Raw genomic sequence first — 22,571 nt, 5'->3', positions numbered from 1 at the left:
TCAATGCATGTATGCGCCAAATTCGCCTGACCGCTTGTCCCAAGTGGGAGACCCCACTCTGTGACATCCATATGCCACAATAGAAGATATGGACAGGGTTTGTCATTGTAAGACAGCCCCTTGTACACATTTCCTGTTAGTTCATGCAGAATTTCTGAAAGTTCGTGTCTATGTGAGGAGGAGCGGTGATTGATTGCAGCGTCATTAATAAAACAATATCTAGTACAGAGAATATGAGAAGCAGCACAGACCTGCAGGGAACATCCCCGGCCCTTGCCTCATTTCTGTACAAGCAGCATGGAGCTTTCTTAAGGTTTTATCTTAGACACTAAATTCTTCTGACATGACGGATTATTTTTCAAAGAGAAAGGAGAATAATTATCATGAGGAACCCAAGAAAAAATACCATAGTTTAGAAGCTATAAACTGAAAGGGTATTCTGGCCACAAGAAATCATCCCCTATCCACTACATAGGTGATAACTGTTAGGTTGGTAGGGTCCGACTGCAGTCAACCCCACTGATCGCCAGAATGGTACCATCCTCAGCCGATTTCATCAGTGCCATAGACTATGAATGGAGCGGCAGGGCGCATGCCCGACCTGCACTCCATTCAATGCCTTCTGGCAGCCAACTTGCAGCTTGGGGGAATAAGGGACACAAGACCTCCATTCTGGCGATTGTGGGGGTCGCAGCAGTTGGACCCGACCGGTATAACAGTCAGACAAGTGATAACTTCTTGTGACCAAAATACCCCTTTAATAAATAAAAAGCCCATACTCTCCTTTCAATCACTCAGCTCTCCAGTCCTGTCGGTCCAAGGTCCCCCGGCCATACGACTCGTCACAGCTTTAGCCAAAGTAAACATAAACCGGCGGGGGACCGGCAAGGGATTAAAAGTATGGGCTGTTTTTCTCATTAAGTTATCACATATGCAGAGCAGGGTTAATTTTTTATAAAGCCCGGAAGACGCCTTTAAGAATTTCACCTACAGGTGAAATTTACAGGTTCTTTATTTTCCTGGCTTAGCCGGCCCATTTTTAAATGTAGGCACCGTTCGTTTATCTAGTATGATGAGGAGATATCTCGGATCTGAGATTGTAAGAGATCATTTCTCAGGATTTTTTGAGGGGATGGATGACCGTCAGGACTCTTTCGTAGTTTTTAGAAATAGTAGGGGTCCAACACTGAGATACATTTTGTAATGGGAGTTCTTATCATTGTGATATGTGTTTTGTTTATGGCAGACTTCAGGCAGGGTTTAGTTGGGAATGAATAATATTTACTGTGTCGTATAAAGCAAGGAGCTGATGTGGCCGCGTTTTTATCGGTCTGCAGACTAATGCTTAAGGAAGGTGAAGAGGGCAGGTCGTCCCTTTAAACCCCTAAATGCAATTTTCCTTATCGTATTTCCCACATCAGTGTTTAATCACTTCCTGCTCTGCTCTAGAATTCTCTTCTCTACGCCCCGCTGCTGTTTTTAAAAGTCGATAAAGTTTTCATCAAGTTTAGCCTTCTAGAAATGCATGACAAGATATATCATCTTGGCAAGTGAATGATACAGGGTGGTGCTCACATTAATTCCATCAGTTATATCAGTGGTCAATAGTACAACAAGGGACGGGATATTCACAAAAATAGAGGCAAAAATTAAGAATTTAAGGTAAAAAAAAAGCATTTTGTATATGTGAAGGACCAGATTATAGGTGGGCACATGCGGCAAGTGTCCTGGGGCTTCCAACACCTTGAGGATCTTGGATCTAGCCTGTAAGTTCACATTCACTGACAGCAAACAGAGATCTTAAAAATGGTGATTAATTGAAACACAAAGTTGCACTACTTTTCATTATACAATTATTAAGCTTTATTTACATAAAACCATAAAAAAAACTTGCCCACTGATGACGAGTATGTTCATTATGAGCGGCAGGCAAATTGTATGGGCAATGTTAAAAAATATAGTAAGGATGCACTCCTAGTCGTTGGTGCTATTGCTAGGTTCGGGTTGTACCCCAATTGTAGAGATAAAGAAACCTATAAGCACTCCAAATGATTGTGTAGATTCCCAAGAAGAATTATTTACTTTTTATTTTTTATTTTTTATTATTTGTTCATTCCATAAGGTTCAGTATGTACAGAACAGAGGAAATTAAATGCAAGCGATAGGTATTAAGACGTTTCGGCCCAACCAAGGCCTTTCTCACATTCGCTGCAACTGCATATGGTCAAGAAAGAAGGCGCCATCTATACCTTATACCTTCTTTCTTGACCATATGCAGTTGCAGCGAATGTGAGAAAGGCCTTGGTTGGGCCGAAACGTCTTAATACCTATCACTTGCATTTAATTTCCTCTGTTCTGTACATACTGAACCTTATGGAATGAACAAATAATAAAAAATAAAAAATAAAAAGTAAATAATTCTTCTTGGGAATCTACACAATCATTTAAATTGTATGGGCAGACAGCCTAGGCTCCAGTGAAGGACCCCAGGTCTGTCTGACCATGTTTCCTATTGTTACAAAGGATATGCCATAAATGTCCAATAGATGCAGGTGTCACCTCTGGCACCTGCTCCTATCTCTAGAATGAGATTCTCTGACCCCATCCTACCTTTTGGCGCTGAGCCACGGCCAGTGAGTTAAAGGTCGATGCGTTTCTGGGACTCCCATGGAAGTGAATAAAGGTTACGGAAACAGCGTTGCACCATTTCCATTCACTTCCGCACTTGACTGTTTTCTGAAAGCCCGCCCACCTCGTAACTCAAGGGCCATAACCCAGCGGCAGAAAGTAGGATGGGGGTCAGGGAGCCCCATTCTAGAGATATGTGCTGGTGCCAGATGTGGTACCCTCATCCTGTGGATATACCATAAAGGTCCGGAATGGAAATACCACTTTAAAGCATACAGCTCATACAGCTATGTAGAATAAAAATATTAAAAAGTTATAACCTTCGGAATGCAAAGAGGCAAACAATTGTTAATGACTCAGAGTAGTGAGATACAGATGTAGCAAGCTTTAACTTGACCCTTAATGCGTTAAATACGCAGTTGCAGCAGACTTTACCTTGAGAGTCCAGGGAAGTCCTGCGCCTGTGTTATGTGATGATGTTCTGGATTTATCAAATGTGAAAGCGGAGGATTTTCTGTTATAATACTCCGGGCTGTTATATTGCGCTCCTTACACTTCTTTATAACAGACAATCACAGCTTGGCTCAATGCACAACTGTAAATCATAAGTCACTGCATAATATAAAGTACAAAAAGCAATAAAAAGAATACATCACTCCGTATTAATACAACTACTCGAGGAACTATCCTATATGTTCATATCGCACAGCTAAGAGGGAACATCTACTAAATTATTCCATTCTTTTCATTGGCTGATGTAGGGCTGTTCTGGCTATAATCTGGTCATAGATAGAGGTCAGCAAATTTTTTTGCCCAATTTGTGCTTCAGAGTCCATTAGGAGGCATTGGGGAACTGATTCATCTGGTTTAAGATTCAACTTACAAATTTTTGAAATGCTATGGTGACACAGAGAGGTGATTCGCAGAAAAATCCTATTAAATTATTAGGGTGAAAATTTGTAGATGATTTTGCCAGAAATCCAGCCATGTTAAAAGTCTTGCAGTTGTCTTTCGAAATTTCCCCCAGATCATTGACTATTGGAATAATAGATAAATTAATTCTCCCATTTGTTTTCTATGGACCAGAAAATTGGCAATAAAGCAATACTTGCAAATCACTCAACCCTCATCACGTTTTATTTTCATGTTAGATTAAATGCACCTCCACCCCCTGTCCCAAAAAAATAAATAAAAAAAGTAAGATCCCTTATTAAATCTACATGCTTTAACAATTAGTTGTGGGGGAAGGAAATTAGATCTCCAACTATGAACATCATTTTGCTTTGAGTTCCAAAATTCAGTTATGATGATGAGCTAAATGCTTGAAATCTGGCTGCCTGCAGCCACCACTAGGGGGAGCTCACTACATATGGATTTCTACATCGTCTATTGAATAATAAATAAGATACGATAGAGCCAAAATATGCATGTTACCCAAAACTTTTATATATCTTATATACATCTACAGCTGCGTAAGGAGGGATTGTGATATTTTTTGCAATGATAGCTACGCTGTAAGAGAAGTATTATTACTTAAATTTCAGTACTATAAGAAGAACCCCTGAACTATCAATGATTCATATGTTTTTACATTGCCGTAAGTGATTTTAACAATCCCATAATTCTCTCTTTTAATCTCCTTTTTTCCCAACAGCGCTATTTCCTGGGTCTTCATGTTCTCTATCAACTCAGTTTCTCATTCAAGATCACATGTCCACACACTACCGAAAGCTGAATTCTGCAAAAGGTATTTAAAGGGTGACAAATCCTTCATTGTTAATGTGAACTACAAAATATCTGTTCCAGGTTGTAGCTTACTTCACAATGATTGTCATAGACATTTTGTGATGTATCAATTATTATAATAACAATCTCTTTGATTAAAGCGGGTGTCCACTCCCTTCAGGATTCTCATCTATTAGTCAGAGCAGAGCCTCCCACTCTGGAGGACCCAACAGGGTCACCAGGGAATAAAGGGACATCTCCCTGGTTTGATCATTTCCTGTCATTTGTTTGTGACTATCGTTGCCTGCAGACTGCCCTGACCTCTTGCTAGTGACCTGTGACGAATCTCTGCCGCCTGCCCTGACCTATTGCTTGAACAACCATGAGTGCCAGTTTTCCGCCTGCCCTGATCTTTCCTACACCTGACCTTGCATGCTGTCTGCCGATTTAGTACTACGTCTGTTTATGTTGGTTGTCACCAAGGGAGACTACTTTGAGGGATAGCGACCTGGGGTTTGCCTGCAGTGAAGTCCAGATCCCTGTATAGGGGTTAAAGGATGAATACCTGGGGTCCCCTTAGACTACGCTCCTTGGTTTAGCCATACGTCTAAACCCTTAGTGACAAAATGGGTTCACACCATCCTCTGCAGGCCCTGTGATAGTCTCTTCACGCGCCACGTGACACTAAGTGTCTAAGCAGTCATTCATTACCAGTGGACATAAGGTGGTTGCCTTCTTTGCCCATTGCCAATTAGATGTCCAATCTGTCATTCTCTACCGGTTCATTATTAATTGTCTTCACTGGTCATAGCCCAGTAGATGTTAGACCATTTTTGAAGCAAGTTTTTGACTATTTTTTTCTTCAAGACGTCTGGCTTATGTATTTGACCCTGAGTTTTTGTGCATGCCCTGACCCTGAGCTTGAATTTGGATTTGCACTTGAGTCCACTAAGTTTGGGTTTGATCTTGCTTGCAAAAGTACTCTTATTGATTCTCATTTACGACAAAATTGTAACTCAATGTTCAGGTGGGATACATCGTTTTTATTTGTCTCCAAGCTCAGTGTCCAATCAGGGTTGCTTATTATGACTAGATAAAAGTTGGTTGTATTCTCTTGGCTATTATGTAAAGGATTTGCCTGACACAGCTTCTGTGTCGACGCCCGTGGTTAATCAGCCTGCATCTGTGCCTAGGTCTGTTAGGGTATGTGCACACGAGAACTGGCTTTTACGTCTGAAAAGACAGACTGCTTTCAGGAGAAAACAGCTGCGTCGTTTCAGACGTAAAAGCTCCTCCTCGCATTTTGCGAGGCGACTTTGACGCCCGTAATCTTGAGCTGTTCTTCATTTACTTCAATGAAAAACGGCTCAAATTACTTTTCAAAGAAGTGTCCTGCACTTCTTTGACGAGGCAGTCCTTTTACGCGTCGTCGTTTGACAGCTGTTAAACGACGACGCGTAAATTACTGGTCGTCGGCACAGTACGTCGGCAAACCCATTCAAATGAATGGGCAGATGTTTGCCGACGTATTGTAGCCGTATTTTCAGGCGTAAATCGAGGCATAATACGCCTCGTTTACGCCTGAAAATAGGTAGTGTGAACCCAGCCTTAGAGTGGCTCGATCAGCTACCATTCAGGCTGGGAGGCTGAGGAGTGGGAGAACCTATCACAGCCTGGCCAGACGGAGCTAGCTCCCGCCCTCGGTCTATTTATACCTTCATTTCCTGCTCCTCCTTTGCCTGTGATTCTGTCTGGTTTCCTGGCTCTGCTGCTCCTGCTAGTACTATTGAACTCTGCTTCAAATTGACCCTGGCTTTACTGACTACTCTCCTGCTCTGCGTTTGGTACCTCGTACACTCCTGGTTTGACTCGGCTCATTCACTACTCTTGTTGCTCACTGTGTTGCCGTGGGCAACTGCCCCATTTCCCTTAGCTTCTGTGTACCCTTGTCTGTTGGTCTGTCGTGCACTTATTGAGCGTAGGGACCGTTGCCCAGTTGTACGCCGTCGCCTAGGACGAGCCGTGCAAGTACAAGTAGGCAGGGACTGAGTGGCGGGTAGATTAGGGCTCACCTGTCTGTCTCCCTACCCCGTCATTACACATTATATGTTAGTTTCTTGGAGAAAATGTATTTTCACTTTTCTTCACAAATTCTGATTTATAAACTTGACCATTAGGCTGGGTTCACACGAACTATTTTCAGGCTTAAACGAGGCGTATTATGGCTGGATTTACGCCTGAAAATACGGCTCCAATACGTTGGCAAACATCTGCCCATTCATTTGAATGGGTTTGCGGACATACTGTGCCGACGACCTGTAATTTTACGAGTCGCTGTCAAAAGACGACGCGTAAAATGACTGCCTCGTCAAAGAAGTGCAGGAAACTTCTTTGGACGTAATTTGAGCCATTTTTCATTGAATCCAATGAAGAACAGCTCCAAATTACGGCCGTCAAAGACGCCTTGCAAAATGCGAGTACGAGCAATTACGTCTGAAATGACGGAGCTGTTTTCTCCTGAAAACAGCTCCGTAATTTCAGCCGTAATGGTCGTTATCGTGTGCACATACCCTTAGGCTCTGCCAACATCTGTGACATTGAGTTTGGGATTAACACAGCAGTTTGCTGATTTTGGAGTTTACTGACCATACTCTGGGATTGACCTTGCATTCCATGATTGATCTTCCTTCTTCCTTGATCTTCCTTCCATGTTAAAGTCATTGGGCTACACAATATTGACCAGTTACTTTTTTTAAAGGAGTTGTTTGGTTTAGAAAACCCATTTTCAATGACCCTATTAAGGAATTCTTAATTAATAAAGGGCGATCCCCCATTCAGAACCCTCACTTATTAGCCAGAGTGAAGGGTGGCTACAAAGAGCATCTCTAATTCTGGAAGACTCAGCACATCTGTGCATTACATGGAAAGTCCACTGGTCTAAATTTGAACAGTGTAATTCTTAATTTCCCCTGCGGGGGTGCTGTAGGGAATTCCAACACTTGTTACCATATTCTTTCACAAGCAGGACTATCAAGCAGAACACTCTGTGATCAGCTAATTAGCAGGTGACCCATTGACAAAATGTATTTTCAAAGGGGAAAATGCTAGTAAATTGAGACTTTTCAATTGTATTCAGAGAATAAATGTATAAACATTATCAGTGTGGGAAGTTTAATAGATATTCTCTTAAAGACTGCTGGGGGCATCAGGAGTCAGTTGGCTATTCCACTATGTACTATTCACAAGAAATATATTCTTCATTTTTTTACTTGAGGTGATGAACTTCTTTAATGAATTTTGCAACAGTGTTTATTGATTTATGCTGAATTCACTGAAGGTTTCCTCTTGTGCTTTTTTGTGCACTTCTGGCTGTCGACTCTGCATTTTCCATGAAAGTTTATACTTGGCCAAGTAAAGTAAAAATGTATTGCAATATAAAACTGTAGACACGCTCCCGCTGTGCTTAGAATACGCTTTGGGGCAGATGTATTATTACTGTCTTAAACTTAGACATCTTAAAACTAGACCAGACAGGCAGAAGATGCGCCAAATTTGTGGCAGTATTGCTCTCTGTATGATGAATTTGTTGCATCTTGATAGACACTTTTCTCTTCCTTACGCCACCTCTTGGTTGTCAATATTTTGTCACACTTTGGTGCATTTTAGATCTCGCCCCCTTTCCGCTAAGCCACACCCCCTTTCTCAACACTTTTTAAAACTTTCTAATAAGGCATGTACGTCAGTTTTTTGCGCAAACTGAGACAGAATTCTGGCACATTTAAGCTGTAAAATAAATTCCCACTTGTTACCTTGTTGTTCTTCCCACTAATGCGTTAGATACTATATTGGATATAAGAAAGATCATATTATATTGTAGAACTATTTAAAAAGTCGGGTACTGCAGTAAAGGAGTCATGGCAATCCAACGATCACTGCTGCCCTTCATTTTGCTAATTGGTGGAGATCCACATGGTCGATCTCCCAACGATCATATATTGATGGCTTATTTCAAGGATGTAAAAGTCGAGAAAATAGAATTCATAGGGCCCCATAACAGAGACTGAGATGAGCCACCACCACCTTGCTTTTTAGTATTTTTAGTCTTGAGCAGCGACGTCTAAGGGGGGATCATGACAAATATGTAAAAGTTTTTAAATGGCTCATATAAAAAAATATGACAGAAGAAAGAAACAACAAAAAAAAGTATATCTCGGATGGGTGCCTCCAATGGATGCCATCCACAAGCCATCCGCCAGCCATCCGTCAGCCATCCGTCAGCCATCCGCCAGCCATCCGTCAGCCATAGGCTGCCATGTTAAAAAATGTACACAGCCATCCAGTAAAAAAACGAATATGCTAAATGTATATGTTTTTTTACATGGAAGTCTATGGACGATGGATGGCATGGATCACAGTCACCTGTCGGCCATCCATCGCCCATAGACTCCCAGGTCAAAAAAAGTATACATTGAGTACATTGACACTCTGTAATGATGCAATGCACATTTGTGGTTTGCCGCAATTGTGGTCGCGGTTTTGAAGGGAAACATTTCTTTAAAACCATTAATTATGTTCAAAAAGGCAAGAATGTTACGTTTTTGCTGCGGTTTTTGGGGAACGGTAATATGCGGCTGTGTACAGTACCATTCCTGCCGCGTATGAATGAAGCATAAAGAAATGCATTATTACGTGTACATATTACTATCATGACATTACAGTCCATCATCATTATTCTCATCTAGGAAGAATGACTTGCGTGTATTTCTTTTTCATTGTTTTCAGCTGCTGTGGACACGTCTGCTCCAAGAAGTTTATCAAGCAGCGTTAAATGTGAGTAACTGCAGAATGCTGAAATATCACACAGAGATGTAAATCCACTGCTCATATATAATCCATATAACAATGCACATTCCTTATTCAGAATAATGTAAATGATCTATGAGGAAAGACGGATAACAACGTAACATCACCAGTCACTATGTCACCACCACTGATGTGTAAAGGCTGTAATCCCCTCCCTATCTTTTGTGTGGGAAAGTTAGATGAATGTGTTACTGTTATAAAATGTTACTTCTGAGATGATAGATAGAGAGATAGATAGATAGATAGATAGATAGATAGATAGATAGATAGATAGATAGATAGATAGATAGATAGATAGATAGATAGATAGATAGATAGATAGATAGATAGATAGATAGATACAGGGGCGTAACTAGGAAAGACTGGGCCCCATAGCAAACTTTTGACTGGGGCCACCCCTCCCCTGGGTGTCACACAACCCCCGCTTGGAGATAGTGCCTTTTTTTACAGCCCCCCCTGTAGATAACGCCATACATCCCCCTGTAGATAGCGCCATACATCCCCCTGTAGACAACGCCATACAGCCCCCCCTGTAGAGAACGCCATACAGCCCCCCCTGTAGAGAATGCCATACAGCCCCCCCTGTAGGGAAAGCCATACAGCCCCCCCCTGTAGGGAACGCCATACAGCCCCCCCTGTAGGGAACGCCATACAGCCCCCCCCCCTGTAGGGAACTCCATACAGCCCCCCCCTCTAGGGAACGCCATACAGCCCCCCCCTCTAGGGAACGCCATACAGCGTCCCCCCTCTAGGGAACGCCATACAGCCCCCCCCCCCCCCCCGTAGGGAACGCCATGCAGCGTCCCCCCTTCCAAAAAAATGCGACCTACAGTGTGTCCTACAAAAGACATGTATCCCCTCTCCACAGGATCTCCACAGGATAGGGAATACATGTGGGATCGCTGGCAGCGATAGGGAGAACGGGGGACCGAAGGTCCCCTGAAGTTCTCCATGACTAACCTCTGACTTCCGGCGTCTGCGCAGCTCAATAAAAATGAAAGGAGCGCTGGTCACGCATGCGCACAAGCGCGACCGGTTCTCCATTCATTTCTACGGAGCTGCCGACACAGACCCCGGAAATCCGAGGTTTGTGATGGAGAACTTCAGGGGACTTTCGGTCCCCCGTTCTCCCTATCGCTGCCAGCGATCACACATGTATCCCTTATCCTGTGCATAGGGGATGCATGTCTTGTTTAATGGCAGAGCGGGGAGATACCTCCCTGCTCTGCCGTACTGTTCAGTGGCGTCTCGCTGTAGCAGCCATAGCGGCAGCTAGCGGAGCCTCCGGCCATGGTGGGGGCCCGTGCCGATGGCCGTAGTTACGCAGCTAGATAGATAGATAGATAGATAGATAGATAGATAGATAGATAGATAGATAGATAGATAGATAGATAGATAGATAGATAGATAGATAGATAGATAGATAGATAGATAGATAGATAGATAGATAGATAGATGAGAAAATTAAGTACTGTAGATAGATGATGCGCAGGGCAAACCAAGTACCCTGGCAAAATGCATCCACAGCCTTCTCATTCAGTATTTGAAGGACATCTTACAATGGGAATAATTACAATGGGAAACTCCTTTTTTTGCAAGAGTTTCTCCTTAAATCCTACCCTTATAGTTAGGACATTGACCCCAAATAGCAGTTACAGCTATGGGGCCATTTAGAATTGCAGAACATTCGCTCATCTATCAGCAAGACACCATTTCCTCCATCCGGGTGACAGAAACCCAAATAGTGATGTGTGAACTGTATGTGACATCCCATAACCTGAACATGACCCAGACAGGTGGAAAACAATTAGACATTTTTTATTATGATGAAAACTAAATATAAAAGTATACATATAAAATACATCATGCAGCAAGAGCCCTGCACAGTGCTGATGTAATAGAGCTGCTCCTATTATTGCATGCTAAGCATTATATGGGATATCACACCTGACATTACAGAAGGAAATGAGGAGCAAAGGGCAGGCAAGGATTTACTTATCATGTTGTTGCCGTCTCCATTTTCCTGAAACAGCATTTTCTAGACAATACCAAGCCATTCGCCGTGAGCCTCTCCCGCGGTGTCCGCTTGTTAAGTCTCCCATTGTGGCTGTCAGCACAAGACACATGTGACATATCTTTCATAGCCAGGCAGGAAGACGGTAATTATAGCAGAGCATCGGTGGCTTGATTGACAGATGTGTTACCCCCCGATTCACTTTTATTTATACAGATAGTAAATAATTGGCTGTGGTTTTTTGGAAATCCAAGATATATGTACCCAAATATAAAAATATCCACTAGCCAAAATGTCTACTTTGTAGAAGATTAAAATACTTTGCAATTTTTCTTCGATTAAATTTAGTTTAGTAAAATAATTGACATAAGGGTGTGTAGACTTTTGAAACAATTTTTCGTATTGTTTCAATGCATCTAAAAGAAAATTTCCAGCAACTTTGGAAACAGCCTTGGTAACAAAATCTCCTACCGTTTTGTGTATATAGATACAATGCAGACTTATGTGTCTCCATGATTACAGGCTACAAATAAACAGATTGTCAGGTTCTGCAATTATGTGTTACTCTCCTCCATCTGCCCCCTCTTCTACCACTGCCTCTCTTCTTACCCCTCTTCTTGCCCTGCCTCTTGCTAACCTACAGTCAGTAGAAGCATAGCTTAAAGTTATAACCCAATGAAAAAAAATGCATCAAGGACACAAGTCTCTGGATATTGCTACAATGGAAATTTGCACCCACTAAGAACTATTTTAATAGGATTCCAGCTGACTTGCATTCCTGGTTCATCCTCTAACGACGTCCTAGTCTTGTCCTCTGGCTTGTCGCATCCTGAGCGCCCTCCTGAGGGTCCAAAGGGTCTGGTGAGAAACATAGCACACAAACGTTTGTGTCTCCATGGTCACAGACTACAAACAAGCCCAGTGTAGTCGGATCCTGCAGTCATATGTTTCTCACTTTCATCTACCCCCTCTTCAACTGTCTGTGGATTAGTAAGGCGAGGAAGAGAGGGAGTAATGTATGACTGCAGGATCGGTCTACACACATAGGGTTTTGTGGAAGTCTGTAACCATGGAGACACATAGGTCTGCATAAGAGCAATATACATAAAACGGTAGGATATTTTGAATCAAGACAATTTGAAAAGTTGCTTTTTTATGGTTGTTATAATGTCCTGGTAGCATTGTACCATGCTCAGATGGAACTCAAGTTTTTTCAATGCGCTATAACTTTATATGAAGTTGCTAAAACCCTCTGTTTCTCCTCTTGCCCCTCTTCTTGCTAACCAGAGCACGCTAGGTAGGGTTCAAGACCTGTTATTTTGTTACAAAGCTCCAAATTCCTGTTTTCTCTTGTAGAAATTTTGCAGAGAACACAGGTGTTAATTTACGTCTGATTCCATTTTTGGCTGCAGACTGATGAGGGGTGTGGCTTAGCCAAGGGGCGGGGTTATCATTCTTTGTCTCCTATTGCACACAGTTAAGTGGGGGAGAGCTCCTTGCGCAACCAGTTGCCTTATAGCCAGATTGCGAGAAGGAAAAGGAGGAGAAGGGATATGGCTGAACTCCTGGGACACATATAGAAGAATATATTTCTCCGTTTGATTGCAATATGAGATCGGATAGAATCATAGGGAGAAGAAGAGCCAAGGGAGGAATTGCTGGGATTTTTAAAAATGTTTCTGTATTTTCTACTTTGTTATTTAACCCATTCCCGCATTATGCCATGTACACCAGAATGACACTCCCACAGTAACAGCCAGGATAGGAGAAAACTCTGATCCCGGTCGTCTAACCCTCTAATGCACAGTGATCAGTACTAATCTCAGTATGGACAAAAGGTAGCAACTCCATTGTCCTGTCACCATCAGCGCCTGCATCGCCATTGCCAGGGTTAATGGCTAAATACTGGCAACCCCGGCCCTAATAGAGGCCCCCAGAGGAGTCCAGGATTAGTGACTACCTTAGGTCCTACCTTAGGTGTGCCCTAAAAGATGCCTGTGCCTTTTAAATGCACAGATATTAATGTACTGTCATATGACAGTACTGTACATTATAGTTTAAAGTAAAAGTCCCCTAATGGGATAAAAAAATAATGGTAAAAATAAATAAAAATTGTGATTATAAAACAAAATGACATCACAACAATAAAAAGTTTGAATTGTTTTTTTTAAATAAACCATTTTTATTCAATAAAAATCATGAAGCAGTTGAAAACATACGCAAATTAGGTATCACCACACTTGAACTGACCTGTACAATAAAGTTGTGTCATCTATGTACCTGGAAATGATGCCTTAAAAATGTACACCTCGACCCACAAATAAAATAACGCCACAAATATCTTCGTAGCCTTAAAAGTAAAAAAGTTACTGGTGGAATGGGAGGAGGTAGAATGAAAAAAATTACCTTGGTCCTTAAAGTAAATATCCATCTTTTATCATTATGTCATTTTTAGGTCCACAATTCTGTGCTGAGTATCTCTTTATAGCGGTCAAATTTGTTTTTCTGACATAGATTTAAAACATAACTTGCTGGATTACTGCACCACCACTAGAGGGAGCATGATTGTTTACTATCATTCATTGAACGCAATAATAATAACACAGTATACAGTAACCTCCTAAGCTCCCTCTAGTGGTGGCTGCAGGCAGTCAGCATGTTAGATTTTTAAATCTATGTCTATGCAGGGGATTTGGAGCCCTGCATCAGAAAAATTAAGCTCTGATTGCTATATAAAATATATAATGAAATTAACCAGCACTGAATTGTAAACCTATTTAGATTTTTTACAAATTAAAAAAGGTGATCAAAGCTGGATATTTACTTTAAGGTTAAAATTGTCTCAGTCCCCCAGGGGTTAAGCAAACCAGTAAGTAACTGGTTTACAGAAATTAATATACCTACTAGACAGACTGGCCCTCTCATGTCCTGTTCACACAGAGTTTTTTGCCACAGTTTTCGCAGCGTTTTTCACCCACAGCCATTTAAGCTAATCCAAGGACCGCGGGCAAAAATCACTGTGAAAAACGCCCGGAAACGAGTGCCGCAGGTTTTTTCTGCCTCCCAATTTCAATAGAAACCGCGGAACCTCAGCAAGAAAGGACATGCCCCTTTATTTACCGGCAGCGGCCAAAAGCCGCTCGGAAACAAAAAATGCCTCTGCCTCCCATTGAAATCAATGACGGGCAATTTTGACTGTTTTTTTGCGCGCGTCAAAATCAGTGCCACAATACTCAGTGTGAACAGGGCCTCAAACTTATATAGATGTTGCTATCCAGTATCGGTATTCAGCAAGCAATGCTGAGGTCTGTACTAAAAAAAAAATTATACCTAGAAAATGTTAAATAAAAGAGAGAAAAATAACCTAAATATTGTATTTGCAGAAGGGCCGTGCAGGTGCCTGCGCCTCATTCATGAATGTTTTATAAGCTGGATCAATGTGGTGACTATATTTAGCCGGAGGGTGGTGCGCCTTGTCTTGCTTGCTTCTCAGGCTTTGTGAACTGTGAAAATGGACATCATTCTGCTGAATTGTTTACAGACCTATCAAAACTTGTCAAACAGACAACATTCTTACATATTCTCCCTGAGAAGACGACAGAACTGCTGGCAAGCAACTCGTGAGGGCGACGTGATGATCAAATGAGCTGTGATCAATATTTAATATGAGGTTATGTCATACACTAATGATCAGCACAAGTGCATCAGCCACCATCGCCTCAATACAATACCTCACATTTCTAAGACCCTTGTTATATTTTACTGTTCCCGTACACAATGCATCTTTTATTCTAATTTCAACAATAACATTTGCATTACAATTTTATTAATCCCTTAGGCCCATGTTGCAAAAATTATGACTGGGGCAGCACCTATATAGGGAGATGGCGCCACCTAGTGTATATACTTTATGGCGCAGATTGCATGATATGACATCACTTTTATGTTGAACAGGTGGAGTCTGCTTTCTCTTGGGCCCTCATGCTGTTTAATACACTTTATATAAGAAAGACACTCCGCATATTTCTGTAACTGTTTTCAGCCATTGTACTTATAAATTAGGATATCTTGACTCCTCCAGCATTAGATACTATTATACTGCCCCCTATGGTAAAAAAAACAAAACATGAATCTGAATGACAGAGACGTTCCTAGTCTGTGTAGAATTGGTCTTAAATGAATACATTTCTTTAAATTGCTGTGAAATATATAGTCCTTATAAGAATATATTTATTCATTATATTGATGCTAAAGAAAGTTGAAGGGATAATCCAGTTTAAAGGGAATGTATCTTTAGAAGATAACCTGTTGTTTACATTTTTATGTTAAACCTTTTTTTTTTTTCAATTTGGTGGTGTTTTTATGTTATTTTTATTTTTCATGTTACTGTCCTTATTATAAAAATTCTAAAAACATTTTTGCAGTTTTCACTCTGGCCACAGAGCCTCACATTAGACTGACACTTCCTGTTCTGTAGAAATCACTTCTCAGCAGTCATCTCATTATCATCACAAACAGGATTACACTGACAGGTAACACCTCTATATAGATAGCACAGGATCCACCATTCATAATAGTATGATCCTTCCTGTTCTGTAGAGATCACTTCTCAGCAGTCATTTTATTATCATCACAGGCAGGATTACACTGACAGATAACAACTCTATATAGATGACACAGTCTATTATGAATGGTGGATCCTGTGTTATCTATATAGAGGTGTCATATTTCAGTGTAAGACTTCGTTCACATCTGTGTCATGGTCCCGTTCTGATGTTCCGTCAGAGCTTCCCGTCAGAATGGGACCCTGACTAAAACAGATGGAAACTATAGGTTTCCGTTTGCATGACCATTGATTTCAATGGTGACGGATCCGGTGCCACCTAGTCGACTACGGTATTGATTCTGTCACAACGACGGAACCCTTGCACAACCGAGACAAACGGGAACCATTGGCACTGGATCCATCCCCATGGAAATCAATATTGATGGAAACGGAAACATATGGTTTACGTTTGTTTCAGTCAGGGTCCCTTTCTGACGGAAAGCTCCAACGGTACGTCAGAATGGGACCCTGACACGAATGTGAACGAAGCCTAATCCTGCCTGTGATGATAATGAGATGATGCTGAGAAGTGATCTTTACAGAACAGGAAGGGTCAGTATATTATAAATGGTGGATCCTGACACTTCCTGTTCTGTAGAAATCACTTCTCAGCATTCATCACATTATCATCACAGGCAGGATTACACTGACAGGTAACACCTATATATAGATAACACAGGATCCACCATTCATAACAGATTGCCCCTTTTTCTTTTGTAGAGATCACTTCTCAGAAGTCATCTCATTATCATTGAAACATTGAAAAGTAAAGGGGGTTCTACACAGGACGATTATCGGGCAGACAAGCGTTCATGTCACAAAAAGGTGCCGACAGTCGGCAGAAAATGGTCTAAATGATCCGTTCCAGCGGTCAAAAATCAGTAGTGTATGGCAAGCACAAAGCACTGAATTCCCTGATCTAAGAAAGACCTAACAGCAGGACAAAGTTTCCCCTCGTTCCCTCCACCCACTCACTAGTCATCAAGGAAACTATCAAAAGAAAAGAGATGGTCCAAACTAGACAACACCACTATCTGAGGTGTACCCCAGTGCCAAAAAAATAGGTCATATCTGTCTTAGAACTGTTAAAGTGGTTCTCTCACTTCAGACAAGCCCTTTCAAATGGGTGTCACCGCGTCGATCAGATGATCACAGCAGGTCCAGCTTCCAACATTCCCGTCAGAATGCTTTTATGCTGGGGGAAGTCAGAGTCAACTAGTAATTTAATATTACATGGTGGACATTTAGATGAATGTCTGTCAATGTAATAGATGGACGGGTCGTAGAAGGTGGTTCCCCAGCAGGACATATGGACAGGGGTAGTCTTCAGGAAAACAACTCTTTTAAGACAGTAGTGCATGGGATGAAGAAGTCCATCTTGCTTTCTTAGATGATCTTTGATTACATGATTTCGTATTTTCCAATGACCAAAACATAGTTTACAGTTTTGCTTTAGACATCAACGTCTCCTGGTAACTCTACTTCAGTTCCCCAAGAGGCTGGCAAGTGTTCTAGTTTCTTTTCCAACGCTTATCCTGATTTCAATTTCTTGATTTACTGTATGTCCCTTAAATTTTATCTATGCCATTATTCCAGATTGTTTTTAAATTCCTCTTTGACTGGCCTGATATCTTGTGTACAGAGAAGTCTTTGGACTGGCTTTCGTTCACTTGCCTTCTGTTGATGCAAAAACTATGGTCAGACTTTCTCACTTAAGAGTCCATTATGAAGCTTTTGCAGCAGAGACAGATTGAGGAAGATATGTAGAGAAATAGGATCTGGCGCATAGTAAAGCCTTGGGATTGGTCCCTTGGGATGGACCATGAAAACATTAGTCTTAAAAAGATGTAAACAGTAAAGTAATAAGATGCTCTGTCCAGCAAGATAAAAAAAAAAACATAAATTTTCTTGTCTCATGTAAATTAATTTTGTTTTATTGTGTGGGAGTTGCCAAAAAGTATGAGTGAGTTTGACCAGCTGCACACACATAGAGTCTAAGTCGCGTACAGGCAGCCGGCTACATGTAACTGAGATGCTGATTGGTGATTAAATCATGCTGGGAGTTCCTGCACTGAGTGGAGCAGACAGAGCTTCTTCATTCAGTGTATGGACACAGAGCTATTTACAGCTCTGCTGCAGCGAACACAGTAAGCAAAATAATAAGAAACGGATGATTTTGCATGGGGATGAGAATAATTTCCAAGATCATTACATGCAGGTGTATTTTTTTCAGAGGTTCACCATGAAAAGTTATAAACATGGCTCTGATGAGCAGGTCTCTAGCAAATTCATGACAAACTTTTGGCAATTACAATTAAAAGGAAATGTACAGCATTAGAAAAACATGGCTGCTTTCTTGTAAAAACAGTGCCACACCTGTCTACAGGTGTGATATTGCAGCTCAGCTGTTCATATATGGACAGTGATGTCAGGGGCTTCTCAATTCCCGGAGTCCCAGGCCAGAGAGCTTCTGATGCTCTAAACCATGGACTCTGTAGTTGAAAGCCCCTGACATCCCTGTTCATATTTGGACTGTGATGTCATGGGCTCATCCTGGAGCGAAATCCCTGACCAGAATGCTGCCGATGCTCTAACCGGGGATTCCAGCATCTCAGTGTTCCTAACGTCACCATCCATATATGGACGGTGACGTCAATGGCTTCCCAGGACTGGAATCCCCAGCCAGAGCATCGCAAGTTCCGGCAAACTGTATACGGCATTGTAGCTCCTGACATCACTGTCCACATCACTCACATCGCTTCCAGTAGCACTCTGCCCGGGGAGTTCGAGCAACGTATCCCAGTGTATACCTATACAGTGGGATACATTGCTAAGTTCTGTTGGAGGAATAGGTCAGGAGTCCTCCCGACATTTACCTATGATGGAAGGAAAAAACAAGGCCTAAGGCAGTAGTGAGTAGCTATGTGGCTCAGTGGTTAGCACTGGGTTCCGGGGTTCGAATCTGAATAAGGACAACATCTTCATGGAATTTGTATGATCTCCTTGTGTTTGTGTGGGTCGCCTCCAAGATATCTTCCAAAAACATACTGATATGTTAATTTTGAATATAGGTTGTGAGCCACAATGGCGACAAGGACCAATGTTAGTGATAACAATTTCTGTATATCACTGCAGAATATGTTGCACTATGTTTATGAAGAATATAAAAATAATAGTGATCAACCTATGAACAACATTATAGGAGCATTTATTGAAGCCGGGACTCCATCTGAGGACTGTAGATTTAATCTATTATCCCATGTTCCCCATTAGCAGCAGAGAGATGGTCACAGATGCCTGTTCACACTCTTTTGAAGTCTATGGTAGATAAAGAAACAACGGAGTTGCCTTACCTTCTATTTAATATAATTGGTGACCAGACATGTGAGGACACCTCTCTGCTACAAACAGGAGGGGGAAAGACCCCTATTACCAGAATAGTTGGGAGTTCCAGTAGCCTCAGCAACCAAACATATCTTGGAAATCCTATCAATATGAATGATGATTGAGCATATACTATTCTGTGACACATAGAGCAGAGGGAAGCCAAGGACCGGAAGGTGAGCCTCCAAGGACCATATTTACCTCCTGGGCATGGCCAGTTATAGGGGGTGGAAAAATGTGCAATTTCCCACGGATGGGAACCCCATGAGCAATATAAAACCACCCAGTATTATTTAGCAGTTTATGGTGGTACTATTTGGTAATTGAATGTCAGTATTATGTGGGGACTATATGGAAATATTACGCTATGTGAGCTGTATTATCTCGAGGGCCCTACTTTGTTGCCAGTGCCCCATTTTCTATAAAACTGACCCTGTCCCTGGGCCCACCGCTAGTCTCAGTTAATCACAGGGTCATTCTGCTCCTTCAATAATCAAAAAGTTGTAGAAACTAATAGACAATTGATGTTTATAAATCTTTTAAGATCCTGATCTATAAAATTGGCTGTAGCTCAAAAACTCCCCTGCCAGCATTATGTAGAACAACACAGTAAATTGTGTTTGCAGATCAGCTTCCCCACATCTCTACTAAGGTTTCTTTATTTTGGAAGCTATTCCAAAGTGAAAACTTCATGACATGCCAGTCAGATAATATACTGCAGACGAGCACTTAAAGCTATTTTTCTGGATGTTTCACCTATGAGATTTTCAGGCTGAGGGAGTAACAATACAAAAAGGCCCAGCAAGGCCCCATGCACACAACCGTATTTTCATCTACCCGTAAATACTGTCCATAAATAGGAATCCGTAGTCATCCATAACTTATCCATATATACAGAACGGTATCCGCAAATATGTTCCGTAGTGCATCCGTATTTGATCCGTATATACGGATCCGTAAAATGCTTCCGTAAATGGATGATTTACAGAGGCGCCCATAAGCTTCTATGGGAGAGTGCGTGCCGTAATTACGGACAAGAATAGGACAGGTTACATAATTTTTGCATCACGGACACCCATCTGTAAAAATATGGAAAGGTGTCCGTGGCTAATAGAAATTAATGGGTCCGTAAAAGCTGTAAATTGGTGCCCTGAACATTTCGCCGGGTTAAAACTAAATTACAAACTTTTTTCAGAAGGAAAATCACAATAAAAATAGAACTTGTCATTGTATTAGATCAAGGATGTAGATTCATCATAATGTTTTTGTGAGTCGAGGATCTCATTGACTTTGGTAGTAAAATAAAAACTATGTTATAACAAATACACACAATGTACAATTAATGAAACTAATAAAACTGACCAGAGCTCTTCATAGAACTATATTAAAAGGTTAGGTTGCCTCTCCTTGCTTCTCCTCCTTGGTTTCTCCTCCACTTTATCTTTTACACTACCACCAGTGGCTTTCGAGGCAAAGTTCTCTTCTGGTTTCTCTCTTTACTTTTGAACCAGTCCTTCAAAGTGCCACGTCCTCTCTACACTCCTTTCTGGCGGTGTACCCCAAGACTCAATTCTGTTTGTCACCGTTGTTTAAGGGTTCCGTAGTTTTGACGGAATGAATAGCTCAGTCGACTACTGTTTCTGTCAAAACAGCGGAACCCTTAAACAATGGAGACAAATGGAAACCATTTGCACCGGATCCGTCACCATTGAAATCAATTTTGATGCAAACGGAAACCTACGGTTTCTGTTTGTTTCAGTTTGGATTCCGTTCATGGGATCCCCTGACGGAAAGCTCAGACGGAACCCATGAACGGAGTCCCGATGCAGATGTGAACGAAGCCTTAGTTATGAAAAAATGTTGTTACATACTCCATGACAATATATTTGGCTTCTAATATCTACCAACACAAGACTGAAGTCCCTTTACACTGCAGTGATACTTTTCAATATGAAAGGATTTGAGGAACATAAATAAGAAGTGATCAGGTTTTTTTCCATTTACTTTTAGTCAAGAACTTCTAAGCATTAATGTGACGGTAAACATTTATTTTATAACTCATAGCAAATGGGGGACATATGTTATATTTGCCATAAATGTCTGAGATGGGAATACTACTTTAAAGACTCTGGGCCACCAGTACAGGACTGGAGATTAACAATTTAAGAACCAGTTATGTATTAAAGGAAAACTCTTATTCTTCATTAGCAAGCCATACATTTCGAGTGTAACCTGCATTGGGTTTTTTTGTTTCCCTTTGCTCTTGCTTTTTGTAAATGTAACATTTCTATCTCCATGCTTGCTAAGTGGACTCTTCCTGATGTGATGTCATAGCTATACTGTGTACTCTGAGCCAATCAGATGTCTCCTTCCTGATGCTCCACTTCTCCTCTCACAGTGTGCAGTCTAACACACTGAGATTTAGTCATACTGCAGCTGCATCCCCTTCTTCCCCATCCTCCTTGTCTAGGATCTTTTGGGGACTGAGGAGGTTTGTGAACATTTACATAGAACATGCAGGCAGGGAAAGAGAACTAATAGTTTTTGGAAAGTGAAGAAAATATCTCTTTACCCTAATTAGTTAATTAAGATATATATTGACATTCACTACTGACTACACATCACCGTTCCTTTCCGCTGAGGGGTTCGGTCAGAGGTTTCCGTCGGGTTAACCCCTCAACGGAAATGGTGACGGAAACCTAGCTAATGGTTTCCGTTTGTCACCGTTGTGACAGGGTTCCGTCGTTTTTGACAGAATCAATAGCGCAGTTGACTGCACTATTAATTCCATCAAAACAACAGAACGTTTAGCAACATTTCCATCACCATTGATATCAATCGTGGGGGAAACGGAAGCTGAGGTTTCAGTTTGCCTTTCCATTGAAACCCCTCAACGGAAGGGCAACGGTGATGTGAACAGGCCCTTTACACAAAGCATTGTACAGTAATCTAATGTAGATAAAGCTAACCGTCAGCTAAGATCTTAGGGGTGTGTCTGACAACAAGTTTGTTGACTGTTTCTAATAGCAACCAGCAGAATTCTGTAAGCAGCATACAAACCATAACTCATGATCAGGACAAGTAATATGATGTATTTACAAAGTTATTCAACTTTATATGTAGATAATATGTATCTATGAACTGCAAAATTGTACTCAAAAGGGGAGCATACACTTTAAACTGGCGAAAAACAAAAATCTCTTAAAGACAACCTTTTCTCTAAACAAAAATGTCCTGGGTTTCATAAGGCCATACAATGGTATTTCATGCTGTCAATTCAAATGAATGGCCGACCATGTCACCAGAACAGGAGCTATGATACTATCTATCATACTAAAGCAATCACGTCTT

The 22,571-nt window shown here is 41.3% G+C and overlaps 1 protein-coding gene across 2 annotated transcripts in view; it reads left to right on the top strand.

Moving 5' to 3' along the window:
• LOC142761407 (spermatogenesis-associated protein 7 homolog) overlaps positions 1-22,571 on the top strand; it is a 141,512-nt gene that overhangs the window by 26,959 nt on the left and 91,982 nt on the right. For both annotated transcript variants that reach the window (XM_075864596.1, XM_075864597.1), the window contains exons 2-3: positions 4,283-4,375; positions 9,136-9,183. In XM_075864596.1, the coding sequence (XP_075720711.1) occupies positions 4,283-4,375; positions 9,136-9,183 (141 nt within the window). The remainder of the gene's footprint in view (positions 1-4,282; positions 4,376-9,135; positions 9,184-22,571) is intronic.

The sequence above is a fragment of the Rhinoderma darwinii genome, chromosome 4 (assembly GCF_050947455.1).
Source record: "Rhinoderma darwinii isolate aRhiDar2 chromosome 4, aRhiDar2.hap1, whole genome shotgun sequence".
Classification (NCBI taxonomy): Eukaryota; Metazoa; Chordata; class Amphibia; order Anura; family Rhinodermatidae; genus Rhinoderma; species Rhinoderma darwinii.
This window is presented reverse-complemented; position numbering and strand designations above follow the sequence as displayed.